Raw genomic sequence first — 13,712 nt, 5'->3', positions numbered from 1 at the left:
TTGGGGCTGCAGTGTACATCTAAGCCTGGTACCAGGGCACAGCCCGGGCCTCGGCCCAGCCACGCAGGACGGGCACAGGGAGAGGCACAGAAAACGGGGAGTTACTAGCTCACAACTTTTACAAACTCATTTAATCCGCGCTGCACCCCGAGGATCAGTTTCCTCACCCCCAAGCCTGCCAAAGCCTGGTGTGAGACAGGCAGTTCCTCAGGGAGGGTGAGAAACGAGTTCCTATGCGCCGCTGGGCACAGAAGGAACCGTGTCCCCATGTAGGCTGGGTCTGGCTGGAGAGGGCACCGACCCGCAGGAGCCTAATCAAGGCAGCCTGCCCGTACTACTGCCAGTGCAAGTTTACAGGTGAAAATGGGAAAAAAAGGTGGCCAGGCCCTGAGACTGTTGCATCTCTGCAAATCTCATAAGCCACACCCTGCCCCCAGCACAGCCAGGGCACTGCAAGCCCAGGCTCTCAAGTTAACTGACCTACTCCCACCCCCAGAACCTGAATTATTCACTGATGCCTGGTAAACCAAGGCAGAGATGCTCAGCGGGAGGAGGAAAAAGGAGTTGCCTTAAGCCACGATGCGCTCGTTCCATGCAGACTGAGCCGAGCCAAGGCCCAGATATGCAGCTGTCCTTTGTGCACTCAACAGGGAGCATCACTGACCGGGAGTTAAGTGACTCCTTCCAACCAGTCAGAACACTCACAAACCCCAGCCCCCAACAGTGAGTCTGAGAGAAATGGGTGAGTCTAGCGCTGTGGGGGGCACAGGGGGGCTCTTTGTACAGGCTGCAGTTACTGATCCACGGAACAGGAAACCAGCCTGCACAAGGCAGTTTGGTCCTGCTGGTTCAGGTGATGAACAATTTCATTAGGCCCAGAAATGGCCACACAGAAACAGCATTAAAAAAACTGGGACTCGCAGGTGTGGAAATATTTTGGCTCAGAGGCCCCGTGTCTATTTGCTCCGTGAAGACGGAGACATGCTTGGGCCATGACTCCTGCCTGGAAACCAGCTGCACCGTATCTTAGCGCAGAGGACTGTCTGTGTCACAGATGTGATCTTTGGTGCTAGGTCGTCCTGCCAGGAAGACTCCAAAGGAACTTTCCCACACACCCTGGCCACCAGCCACCAGTCCTGCATCCTTAGCAGCAAAGCCGGATTTCCCAAGCAGCGTCCCGTGCCAGCAGTGACACAGGGAGCGTGGCCACTTCTAGCGGGGGCACCCAAGCAGCTGCTGGAAGACTGGAAGTGCTTGTCCATGCCAGCGCCGCGCACAGCGTCACGGCCCGGCAGCCTGTGGAGATCCTGCGGCGAGGAGCTGACGGACGCCAGTTTGGAACCGGCGTTGGGTCCAGGTGGCGGGAGGCTCCTGCTGCCTGTGCTCAGAACGTGCTCTCGAGCAGGCAGCGGCAGCCGCAGCCGGTGGGGCACACTTCCTGGGTGCGGAACCACTCCATCATGTGGCTGGTGTGCCCTCCGTGGCCGCAGGTCAGGCAGAAGTTGGAGGAGCCCCGCACGGCCACGTGGCAGATGGCACACTGGAAAGTGAAGCCCTTGCAGATGGCGCACTGGGTGCCCCGCACCTCGCTGCGGCAGTGACTGCAGTACACCCCGAACTCTGGCAGGAAACAGCAAAACAGTCACTGCCGGCCTGTCGCCCCGAGCCTGCGGTTCTCTGTTCATCCCCAGGGCCTGCCCGAGTCTCCCCGCACAGCCCTTGTATTTCCTCGAGAGCCTCCCCCAGTTCCTCTCACCGGCCGGTTACATTCCTTTGCGCCTCTGCAGCTAGGCTGAGCCAGCCGCGTGCTAGGTGCGGGGCGGAGGAAGGGCTTTTAGCCAGGGCTGGACAGACGCTGGGGGGGTGAAATCCTTCCGCTGCCCCGTTCTCTTCCCCCCATTGCCAAAGAGCTGCCCTTGCTTCGCACAGAGGAGACGGCTGAGCAGGCACAAGCCCAGCGCGTCGGCAGGAGCAGACAACTGCTCGCAGACGGGCAGCTCTCCCATCTCCCAGCCCAACAGCCAGGCGCCGGGGCCCGGGGAGCCCCCTCTCCGCTGCTGCATCACGCCCACCCGGAAGGACAGCGTGCCTTCCTCCTGCCAGGCCTGTTGGGGGATTGCAGCGGGCAGCCCCAGGCCTTTCTCCAGCTCCTAACGGCCCTCCCTCCCAGATACAAAGCTGCTTCGCCGGGGTCCAGCCGGCCCGGCCAGGGGGCAGAGCACCCACGTGCCATTCACTGCCACGGCCCGTCTCTTGCTGGGCGCCATGGCCACATCTTAGGGCCTCCATCTGTCCCATTGTCTCCTGGCCCTGGAGGCAGGAGGTGGCCTGCAGGGCAGCTGGAAGGGCCAGCACCACTCACCGATTCCCTTGTGCGGGTCGGGGGGGCAGGAGACGAACTTCAGCACTTCAGCCCGTTTCTCCCGCAGGCCCCAGCGATACAGGATTTCCCCGTAGCATTTCTTGAAGTCATCGAACTGCTGAGTGTTGGCAGGGTCCAGCAGCCTGGCGGGGAGACCAGAGTCACCGGCTCCGCCCACTCCCAGTGTGGAGACCAGAGTCACGGGCTCCACCCACTCCCAGTGTGGAGACCAGAGTCACGGGCTCCACCCACTCCCAGTGTGGAGACCAGAGTCACCGGCTCCGCCCACTCCCGGTGGGGAGACCAGAGTCACGGGCTCCGCCCACTCCCGGTGGGGAGACCAGAGTCACCGGCTCCGCCCACTCCCGGTGGGGAGACCAGAGTCACCGGCTCCGCCCACTCCCGGTGTGGAGACCAGAGTCACCAGCTCCGCCCACTCCCGGTGGGGAGACCAGAGTCACGGGCTCCACCCACTCCCAGTGTGGAGACCAGAGTCACCAGCTCCGCCCACTCCCGGTGGGGAGACCAGAGTCACTGGCTCCGCCCACTCCCAGTGTGGAGACCAGAGTCACCAGCTCCGCCCACTCCCGGTGGGGAGACCAGAGTCACGGGCTCCGCCCACTCCCAGTGTGGAGACCAGAGTCACCGGCTCCGCCCACTCCCAGTGTGGAGACCAGAGTCACGGGCTCCACCCACTCCCAGTGTGGAGACCAGAGTCACGGGCTCCACCCACTCCCAGTGTGGAGACCAGAGTCACCGGCTCCGCCCACTCCCAGTGTGGAGACCAGAGTCACCGGCTCCGCCCACTCCCAGTGTGGAGACCAGAGTCACGGGCTCCACCCACTCCCGGCACCCATGGCGGGGCTCGGGCTGCTCCCCCATCTCTCGTGCGGGGTTTAAGGACAACATGTCCGGGAGTCTGAGCACACCCGCCATGGGGACGAGGCTGTGCCCGGGCGCGCCAGGCTCTCTCCCAGCCCTCCCTGCAGCGGATTCAGCCAAGTGGAGCAGAATCAGTGAGGACTGGGAGCTTCAGGGGCCACCCGGGGCGAGGCTGGACGAGGGGCAAGGGGCGCGGCCGGACGAGGGGCGAGGGGCGCGGCCGGACGAGAGGCGAGGGGCGCAGCTGGACGAAGGGCGCGGCTGGACGAGGGGCGAGGGGCGCAGCTGGACGAGGGGCACGGCTGGACGAGGGGCGCGGCTGGACGAGAGGCGAGGGGCGCAGCTGGACGAAGGGCGCGGCTGGACGAGGGGCGAGGGGCGCAGCTGGACGAGGGGCACGGCTGGACGAGGGGCGCGGCTGGACGAGAGGCGAGGGGCGCAGCTGGACGAAGGGCGCGGCTGGACGAGGGGCGAGGGGCGCAGCTGGACGAGGGGCGCGGCTGGACGAGGGGCGCGGCTGGACGAGGGGCGAGGGCGCGGCTGGACGAGGGGCGCGCCGGCGCTCCCTCGAGCAGCTGACACCACCCCGGCCCCGTGGCCGAGCGCTACCTTTTGTTCCTGTCGTGCTGGTCTCTCTCGCGCTCCCGGTGGTCAGCGTAGGCCAGGGCTCCGTAGCGCAGCTCGTCGGGCGAAGACTCGCCCCAGGGCGTGAAGGGGTGCTCCGGCTCTTTGCCTGCTGCCCAAGCCAAAGGAGGGGTGGGGTGTGGTGAGCGGGTGGGGAGCGTGCCACGCCACAGGCCCAGGGGAGCCGCGAATGCCAGGTGGAAGCGTGGGCGGCCACTCGGGTTTTCCCCATCTTCCCCCAGGATGCCTCAGTACCACCGTCGACCCCGCACGATCACTACTCCGGCCCAGGCCGCTCAAAAGCCTCTTCCTGGCCGGGGTCGACGTCCCTGCCTGCAATTCCGTATCCCCCCCCTTCCCCGAAAGCCACCTTAGGCCTAGGACACGCCTGTGAGTGAAGCCACCTCCCCTGCCTGTCCGGCCCAGCCGCTCCATACCTATGTTCCAGCCTCCAGCGTTGAGCCCCGGGTCCGACATGCTGGAGCAGGAGCCCGACGAGGCAAAGCTGGGCTGTGGGGCGGGAAGGAGAGGGAGTCGCGTCAGCCCCGGGCCGCAGCTCGCCCCGGCCGCCCAGAAAAGCCCCCACAAAGAAGTGGCTGCGTACGTATCGGCTGTGGGAGAGCCCGGTGGAGGAGCGCGGCGGGAAGGGCCCCGTGGGACTCACGCACCCCTGCGGCCTGGACTGGGCCTCGAAGACACTGCAGAGCATGGCCAGGGTCTGCACGTCGTGGAGCTGACAGTAGTGAGCCAGCCTGCGGGGAGGAAGAGGAGAGGGCAGGGGTGAGGCCGCGTGGTGCAATCTGCAGGGGGCGGGCAGGCGCCACCTCATTCCCGCTCCCGACTGGGTTTAAAGCGCTTCCAGCTGGACAGACAAGCAAGGCCTAGCGCCTGGGAGTGGGGGCCTCTGCGGGGTGGGGCTAACCCCTAGCTACCCAGGGGGGTTCCTAACGACCCCACCCCACCCCCAGGAGCAAGAGCTGGAGCAAGGCCAGGCAGGTCTGATCCCTTCGGGCTTCAGCGTTACCGGGTGACGATGCTCCGGCTCCTGGGCTCCCCCCACGCCCGCTCTAGGCCAGAGCCCCGCAGGACAGCGCAGACGGGAGCCCGCGGTCGCTCCCCAAAGCTCGCTGGTTGGGGGAGGGCGGGGGTGGAGATGGGAGCTCCAAAGTGGGTGGGCGGCACTTGCCAAGCTGGAGACGAACGGGCACGCGGAAGTGGGTCTGCCCGCCGCCGGGAGGCCGAACCGGGGTGCGGGGGTGTGTGTGTGAGGGGGGGGGGGTCTGGATGACTGTTCCCAGCCAGGCCCACAGCGAATGAAGATCTCTGCTTGTTACACCTTGAGGGCCGCAGTGAGCTCCCGGGTCCCCGCTCCCCCGCTGGGGCAGAACCCAGCGCGAGCCCTTTGGCAGGAGGCAGCGTTTTCCTGGGTGTCTGTGCAGTGCCTCGCACCGCAGAGCCCTGCTCTTCAACCAGCCTCCACAGGCACCGCTGCGGTGCACGGCCCAGCACGGCATCCCCCAAGGGCCAGCAGACAGGCACCGGCTGGAGCGGGGCTCCCAGAACGCACTGGGCCTCTCTCGCGCCCCTGCAGGAGGAGGGCAGGTGAGAGCCCGAGGAGCTGGCTGGGCAGAGCTGTCAGCAAAGCAGGGTCCAAGCTTCAGTGCAGGTCGGCTCAGTGGTTCATTCTTCCAGTCCAAACGGATTTGGCTCAATGCCCAGAAGTGGGGGTAGTGCATGGTGCACGAGGGCTGAGTGTGAACGGGGGCTTGACTGGAATCGCACGAGGGCTACGCGTGAATCAGGGACTGACAGTCGCCCTGCCCCGGCTCCGAGCTCGCAGAGACCTACAGCGACTCCAGGAGCTGACGTCCAAATGGGTGTTGGGCCCAGGGCGTCTCCAAATCGGGGTCGGACTTCGGCCCGAGACACAGATCCGTGGCCACCGTGGCCAGCGACCAGACCTGCGAGATACAGGAGAAGCAGCGTTCGTGACGGCCGGAAAGAAACAGCCGCCCCGAGGGCCCCGAGCCCGCCCTGCAGCCAGGCAGACAAGGCTCTTCGCTGCGGGCCCCAGAATCAGCTAAACCCTCACAGCTTTGGGGTCGGACTCAACAATCATGGAGACTCGGTCACATCAACCGGCTAGCTCCCGACCTCTTCCTCTCGGCCCCGAGGCTGTCTCCCTTCTACAGAGCCCCACACTTGCCCACCTCTCAAGGGCGCCATGGTACCGCCGGCCCTTCGCCCGGCTTCCTGCTCCGCCCCTCAGAGCGGCCAGCCAGAGCTGCACGGTGCGCTGGCGGAGGGGAGCCCTGGGCTGGCAGGCGTGGGGAGGGGTATCGGAAGGGCCGCAGGAGCCCAGAGAAAGGGCAGGGGAGCTGGAGCAGGGACAGCGAGGGGCCGAGAGAACAGCGCCAGGAGAGGCGGCAGGGGACTCCGGCCCCCAGCAGGGCTCTGGGTGCTGGGGAACTGAAGCACAGAAGCAGAGCAGGCCTGAGCCAAGGTGCAGCCACAGGGCCCAGGGAAAGCCGGGCGATTTGTGCCAAGGAGGCTCACAAGGGGAATTCCTGTCCCCACGCCGCAGCTCAGGGCTCGGCCGAGACGCAGGGCACTTCCGAAAGGCAGCTGGGGGAGGGCGGTGGGAGCAGGGTGCAAGCCAGACACAAGTCAGCCAGAAAACCTCCCAGACCCACCCTCCCCGCCTCATCCCCTCTCTGTTCGGAAATTTGGTTTGTCCTTTTTATGCGTGTTCACCTTTTTGGATTGTACCCTTTGGTATACACGGTCGTGCCAATTTTCTTCCACAAATTGATCTGAGGAAGTGGGTCTGGCCCACGAAAGCTCATCACCTAATAAACCATCTTGTTAGTCTTTAAAGTGCTGCATAGCCCTGTCCTTTGTTTCAGCCAGACCAGACTAACACGGCTGCATCTCTGTTACCTTTCTAGCCTGGCCCACGAGAAAGTCTCAAAGCACCCAAGCACCGCGGCGGGTTTGGCAAAGGCTGTGAAACGAACCGCTCGCTGGCCTGGCCAAGGGTTTCTCAGGGCGACGTCTGCCCCAGTTACTAAAGGGGAGGCGCCTCATCTCTGCAGAGGGTCTTGGGGTGCCTGCTGCGCCCCGTGGCCCAGCCAGGCCCTTGAGATGCAGGGCTGGGCACAGGAAGGACCAGGCAAGCGGGAGGGACTTGCGCAAGAGAGGACAAGCCCAGTACCTGGACGAGATCCCTCCGTCCAGCCGCCAGGGCGGAGGCAGCGTTCTTCTGGCAGGTCTCCTGAATGTTCGTCACGTTCAGTCTGAAAGGGAAAGAGAAGGCGCTTTTACTGACACGCTCCTTCCCTAGCGGGCGAGGCCGGACAGAACCCCCTCGCCACCCAGACGCATCCCATCTCCCGACCCCCTGCCCGCCGGGACTCTCGTGCTCACGGCTGCAGCACCAGCAGAGCAGCAGTGAAAGCGGAGCCGTCCGAAGACGAGATTTCCCTTTTCTTTGCACTTCTTTTACATCAGTGCCGAATGAGAACTGGGAGAAAGGAAAGATTCGGCACTCTGGACCCAGGGGCAAGCCCTCGTGACACGTGTGCTAAGAACACACAGCCCTGACGCTGAGACGCACGCACGTGCAAAGCTGAACACACCTTTCTGAGCGTGAGGACGAGCGAGTATGCATGTGTGTGCCCGTGTGTCTCAACACAGATCTCTCCGCGGACACACTTCTGGGCCTTATCTCCCAGTGCCAGCCTGTGGGAGCTGTCCTTCCCCAGCCCCCAGCAAGAAGGGCCCATGTGCACTGGGTGACCCCAGCAAGGAAGCCCTCCGACAGCCTTACGGGTTCTGCTGAAAGGCTGGAGCAGCTGTGCGGGTCCCTTGCAGGAGAGGCTGGGACAGAAGCCGCCTCTCCCCGGGAGGCAGGGGAGCGCAGCGATGCCGGGGGTGCCTGATGGAGCGGGCTGCTGGCGACGGGGCCGGGTACTCACATGTACTGCTCCCCTAGCGCTTTGTGCACAGGCAGCAGGCAGGAGACATCCTGGATGATGACTTTGCCGGCAGCTTTAATGGGTCGGCTGCTGGCATCAGTCCCCTCTCGCTTGCTCTTCCATCGTCTGGATTTCTGCGGGGAGATGGCAACGGGTGACCGGGGGAGGAGGCCCGACGGGAAGATGCAGCAGCACTGGCAGTCACGCAGGCCACACCCGCCCCTGCCTTCGGAGCCTCTGGCCCCACTAGACCGCTGCCCACAGCATGCCCGGGGTGCAAGGGAAAGGCGGGCCGGGCCAGGCCACTGAAAGGCAAGCGCGCCGACGAGGGGCTGTGCGGCTGTGGGGCCGCCCGGAGGAACGAACGCGCGCCCAGCCAGCCAGCCACACGCCGCAGGCCCAGGAACGGGCTCTGGTCTGAGTCCAGCGAGGGCTCTGCGTGGAGGGTGGCCCTGGCTCGGCGATAAGGCCCTGCCCGCGCTGGCTCCCTGCCGAGTTCTAACGAGGGATGTTAGGTAGCGGCTCATTGACTAGCTGTGACGTAGTGGGGGTACCTTGCTGGTTGTTATGCAGGGCAGTGGGTGACCACTGGCTGCAGCATGGCCCAGCAGGGCAGGGGATGAGTCATTATGCAAGGGGGCTCCGAACCTGTCTGACCAGTTATCTCCCAGGGAGCAGAGCAATGGGAAGAAGGGGGGGAGCCCTGGCTGGGGGCAGGGCTGGAAGTAAGTTAGTTTCTGTCTGGGAGCATGGAGGAGACAGCCTAGGGAAAGGGGCTGGGATTTAGGGGCCCAGGCTCCCCCATTTCAAGGGGGGCTGAGGCATCCTAGGCCTGCCCTGGAACCAGATGACATCTGTTCTGTGCTGCGTCCTGGAGAAGCAATAAACTCCCTCTGTTCTACCGGCTGGTGGAGTCTGTCCGTGCCACTACGGGGGTGCAGGAGACGGGGGACCCCCGACGCGCCGCCACACTAGCTGAGCAGCCTCATGAATTCTTAGTGGTCACCCGACTGCTCTCTAGTCCCCGAGGGCAGGGCTGGCAGCCAGTGCGCTCGGCCCCCCCCCCCCCAGGAGCCCCTGCCACTGTAGCAGAGGCAGCGCACGGGGTGCCAGGCGGGAGCTGGTCCGCGAGGGGAGCGTTTGAAAAGCAGCCCCTGCGTGGACGGGCTGTCTGCCGCCCCGTGCTGCTGCATCGGGGAGAGAGGCAGCTGTGCAGGGTGGCAGCAGCCCGTGTAGGGTCTGAGTGCCCGGACCAGCGAGCTGGAACGGAGCCGGGCTGCCGGCCGCCTGCCCCCAATACACCTGAAATGCAGAGCCGCACCGGACCTGTCGCAAGCTAGGACTGAGCGGGCTGCTGCCCAGCCCGCCAAACATTCGCTGGTGGGGGAGGGGAGGGGAAGGCCTGTCGTCTCCGGCATTAACCGATAAGCTTTTGTTTGTCGGTTCCTCGACTCCACTAGCCCCTGCCTGGCTCTAAGGGTGCCGTGTGTGTCCCGGACCGGGCTGGGCTCCGAGCCCCTGGCCCTGCGCTCCGCCTGTGCTTCTGGGGGCAGGGACGGCTGGCAGGCGCCAACCAGGAGTCTGCTCTCGGCATGAGGAGATGAGGCCACGCCAAGCCCTCCCCCAGAGGGCCGAATTCTCCCCCTCGGGCCCAGGCGCACACAGAGACTCGGGCCAGCTCCCTACGGGGAGGCCCCACCCGCCCATGGGGCAGGAACTGCGCCTGGCAGGGGGCTCTAGTGCCACGCAGGGCCGAGATGAACCCAGGGCACCCGGGGGGGCCCTTGCGTGCGCCTTGGCTCCCTGGCAAAGCCGGGACCGGCTCCGGGGCAGCAGGCAGGGCCTGCTGGCACAGTGACCGCGCAGGTGGATTCTGGGGTGGCTCAGCCTGCCCGGCGAGCACGTGAAAAGCAGGGGTGGGCTGGAATCGACTCCCCCGACGGGCCTGCCGAGGTCTGGCCTCCTGCGCTCTGGGCTTCACCAGGACGCCGCTGAGGCCGTGGCGAGAAGCGGCCCCCGCCCAAGGGGGAAGGCGCGCTGCTTGCCTGGCTGCGCTCGCAGGCGCGGCAGGGCCCCGAGGGGCTGGCCTGGGTCCATGCGGGCAGCAAAGGGGGCTCGTTGTAAAGCAAGGTCAGGGTGGGATCCGAGGGCTGGTTACCACAGGCCCCCCCCCCCCCGCCCCTGCTGTAGCCGGCGTGGAGGCGCTGCCGGGGCGCCGCAGGGCAGGAGCGCAGATATTCAGTGCCACCGTGCAGCTGTTCCTAAAAGCAACCGCGCAGACTCCGACTGGGGGGGGGCAGTGCCCCTCTGAGATGCAGGCCTGGCCCTCAGCTTGCTGGCTCCCTGAGCTGCTCCAACCCCGCTCCCGGGCCGGCCGGGGGCCGGAGGCTGCTCTCCTTGGCCTGGCTGGGGAGTGCGCCGGAGCCAGGCTGGCTGTGCCTGGAGGGGCACGGCCGGTGCTTTGCGCCACAGCAGGTGGTGCGCAGTGGGAAGAGCCGGCGTGCTTCTCCACCCTGCCCCACGCAGCCCCGGCCAGGCCTGCGCCACGGGAGCGGGGAGCCAAGCCTGCCGGCCCTGCAGAGCTCTCAGGGCCCAGCGGGAAGAGGCTCGTTGGCCCCTCAGCACGCCCAGGCTGCGGCGGGCTCCTCAAAGGCACCCGCGGCGCAGCCCCCACCCGCCTCGGGGGAGGCGCGAGACGCAGAACACGGACACGCCACGGCAGGGAGGGCGGGACATTCCACCAAGGGCCACTGACAGCAAGCAGGGCACCGGGCGGGCCTGGCCAATCTCCCCAGCGCCCCCGGACCCAGCAGAGTTCGCTGGCCTCACTCCACGAGGAGAGCTAGAGCCCCATGGGGGGTGCATCCCCTCCCCCGCTGCGGGGCAGAAGAGGCCAGTGTCTGGGCCGGTCGCTCTGCGGGGGCTTGGGAAAGACACGCCGGCTTCCACGGCCCCTTCGCTGGTCCCCGGAGAAGTCAGATGCCCCTCTGGCCACAGCCCTGGGGAGGGCCGGGAAAGGGCCATCGCCCTGGGGCCTGTGCCAGGCTGCCAGAGCCCTGCCGCCCAGGCCGAGAGGGGCCGGGGGCAGCGGGGGCTGCAGGCGGAACATTTGGGCCATTCGTGCGGCCCCGGCCCTTCCTCCATGCAGACAGACTCAGGCCAGGCCCTGCGTCTCCACGGCCGCGAGGGGAGGCAGGAGAGAGGCCACAGCTCCTCTGAGCAGCCGGGGATGGAACCAGGTGAGTCCACCGTGGCCCCAGGCCAGGGCCGGCCGCCGGGTACCCACTACCCAGCTCGCCCAGGCCCTCGATGGCAGCCCAGGGGGAAGGGCGGAAACAGCCAAGAACACGTCACCGACTGCTCGGAGCAACCACCCCGCTCCCTGCAGAACGGCGCCCCCCAGCGCGCTGCGCCAGCCCCCCCGGAGCCCCAACAGTGCAGGGAGCCCCTTTACGCGGGGGCCCAGTGCTCTCACTGTGCGCTCGGGGGGCTTTCCCGCCCGCCCGCGCAGCTGCAGCCTGTAGGAATGACCTCTACTGCGGCGGGGGAGGGAGAAAACCGATTCGCATGGGGCAGAGGGACAGGAGGGAGCATGTTTCCCGCATCGTCCTTTGAGCAACAAACCCCAGGTTGGGGCGGCCGAACCCCGCCCGGCCACCGCGCTGCCAGGACTTTCCAGAACAAGCTCTTCTGCAGCAACGTTTCCATCGGCCAGTCGCCAGGGCTGCCCTGCAGCCAGTCCCAGCAGCACCACGCGGCCCATTCCGGAAGAACCTGCCCCTTCCCGCCCCCCCAATCAGCTGGCGGCTGGCTCCTGCCCCGATGCAGGAGGGTTGGTGCCTCTCATGCCACTGCTGGACTCACTCAGTATCCTCACGGGGGTGACGTGTTCTCACGCTGCCCTGCTCTCGGTCGCTGCGCCCTCGGGGGCCACATGATGGGTGTGCAGAGCAGGCGAGTACCGTCTTTTAGCGAATATACCCCGCACCCAAATATACCCCGTGGTTTTTGCTTTTTGAGTTAAAAAAAAAACTTGTCTACCCCGCGCAGGAGTATAACCTGCGGGGATACAAGGCTGTGCCGGGGTATATTTATGGTGCCGGGGTGGAGGGGGGAGAGAATTAGCCAGCCACTCACCGCCCAGTTCCTGCGCAGCCAGATGAGCGCTCCCCCTGCCCCTTCCTACGGCTGCGGAGGAACCGGCCAGTGAGCTGGTGTGTAAAAAAAAAAAAAAAATGTGTATACCCTGCACCCAAATATACCCCGCCGGGCGTGTGTGCGCGCGCGTGCAGTTTGTAAAACGAATGTACCCCTCAGGTTATATTCGCTAAAATACGGGTACTTGCTTAAGTTGGTGTCACGTTTGCTTACAGGGTTTCGCTAAGTGCCCCAGCTCGTGGCTATGCCAGTCATTCGCCGTTTCCGTCACTGCTTGCTCCTGCCGGAAAGGACAGCACTCCCAGCTCCGAGTCTCTTCACGGGGACCGGCCTCGGGACTCTCAAGGCCCCTCGCCATGCCTGCCGCTCGCTCTCTTTCGGGGCAGACCCCAGATGGCCAGAGAAGGGTGCTATCGACCCATACGCTCAACACAAGGCTGCCTTCCCGTGCCGATACTGGGGCGGGGGGCAGACCGAGGGGAACGCTCCCCATAGGCCTCCTGGATTCCTCACTCTCCCTGACCACTGCCCAGGGGAGTCTGTTTCTTGGCATGCAGAAGTCCACGGCCCAGGTACAGCCAGCGCTTCCTTCTGGTTCTGGGGGAAAATGAGCCCTCGGCAAAGTCCCTCCGAGCTCCATGTCGGCCATGAAGGCTTTGCAGAATCTGGCAGACACGCTGGAGGCCGCCTACTTCTCCCTCGTGTTGGGAGGCCGATTTCTAGCATGCCTTTACCTATGGTCAGCGTGCTTCTGTACACCGCCTCGCTGCCTTTCGCGACCACAGACACGCAGCCCGAGCACCGGCCCAAGGCTGGCCCTTTGGAGCGTCTCACTGGAACTTCTCCCTGGTTGAAAACTGGCCGTTTTCCGCTTGCTCGCTTTCCTGTCTCAGGCTTCATCTCACCTGCCGCACCAGAGATTGATCTTATGGTGTTTGATTTAGCGGGTCTGATAAAGACCCTCTAAATTGAATGCTGAGTGCACCCTCCGAGTCAGTGCCGCAAGGAGTAAGGGAAACCGATGGGAACGTTTGCTCTCATCGGCCTCCCGCTGTGGAGGTGGCGCCAAGCTCGGCTTACAGTACATCGACTCCAGCAACGTTATTTGCGCCGCAGGGACTGCGTCCCGTAAGCCGACCGTCCGGGACTAGTCTAGACCTGACCTTCACGGCTGCCCCACAGCGGAGCTCACGGTCTCCCCCTCTCCGTACCCTGCGTTCCGTAAAAGGGCTCCAGCTCCAGCACTCTGAAAGCCCAAGTACACGCGTCTTTCGGGTCTCCGCCACCGGGCTGGGGAGGCGTTCACAGAGCTGCAGCAGATTAGGGAGACAATCTTCCTTTGCAAAAGCCACGCTGGTCGGTCCCCTAGCGGTGCCATAGTCCTGGCTGTGATCCGGGCTCGGCCACACCCTGATGCTGAGCCCTGCCCCGAGAACCCTACCGCCTGGGCCGACGGGGAGCAAATTGCTTCATCAAAGTCCAGCAGCTGCCTTGCCTGGGACAGCAGACGTTTGTCGGCCGCTCGACCACTGGCTGCTCTGGAAGGTGGTGCAGGTGGCAGCCTGGCCTGGTGGTCACTGCGGGGTTCAGAGGCCAGTGGGTATGTCCAGGGTCAGGTGAAAGCTGGAGCCAGGCCAGATGGAAAACAGGGACACCAGTGCTGGGCCGGAAGCCAAAGCGCCATCGGCCCGAGGGAGCCGGAGAAGTCG

At 65.3% G+C, this 13,712-nt stretch overlaps 1 protein-coding gene across 3 annotated transcripts in view; it reads right to left on the bottom strand.

Moving 5' to 3' along the window:
• Positions 1–112: 112 nt before the first annotated feature.
• The window catches only part of WDR59 (WD repeat domain 59), a 38,511-nt gene continuing 24,911 nt past the window's right edge, over positions 113–13,712 (bottom strand). For 2 of the 3 annotated variants that reach the window (XM_075940669.1, XM_075940670.1), the window contains 8 exons: positions 7,846–7,979; positions 7,083–7,164; positions 5,717–5,829; positions 4,473–4,620; positions 4,306–4,378; positions 3,854–3,980; positions 2,363–2,505; positions 113–1,620 (listed from right to left, as the gene is read on the bottom strand). In XM_075940669.1, the coding sequence (XP_075796784.1) occupies positions 1,385–1,620; positions 2,363–2,505; positions 3,854–3,980; positions 4,306–4,378; positions 4,473–4,620; positions 5,717–5,829; positions 7,083–7,164; positions 7,846–7,979 (1,056 nt within the window). In that variant the 3' untranslated portion in view covers positions 113–1,384. The remainder of the gene's footprint in view (positions 1,621–2,362; positions 2,506–3,853; positions 3,981–4,305; positions 4,379–4,472; positions 4,621–5,716; positions 5,830–7,082; positions 7,165–7,845; positions 7,980–13,712) is intronic. The other variant, XM_075940671.1, reaches the window with a different exon arrangement.

The sequence above is a fragment of the Pelodiscus sinensis genome, chromosome 12 (assembly GCF_049634645.1).
Source record: "Pelodiscus sinensis isolate JC-2024 chromosome 12, ASM4963464v1, whole genome shotgun sequence".
NCBI lineage: Eukaryota > Metazoa > Chordata > Testudines > Trionychidae > Pelodiscus > Pelodiscus sinensis.
This window is presented reverse-complemented; position numbering and strand designations above follow the sequence as displayed.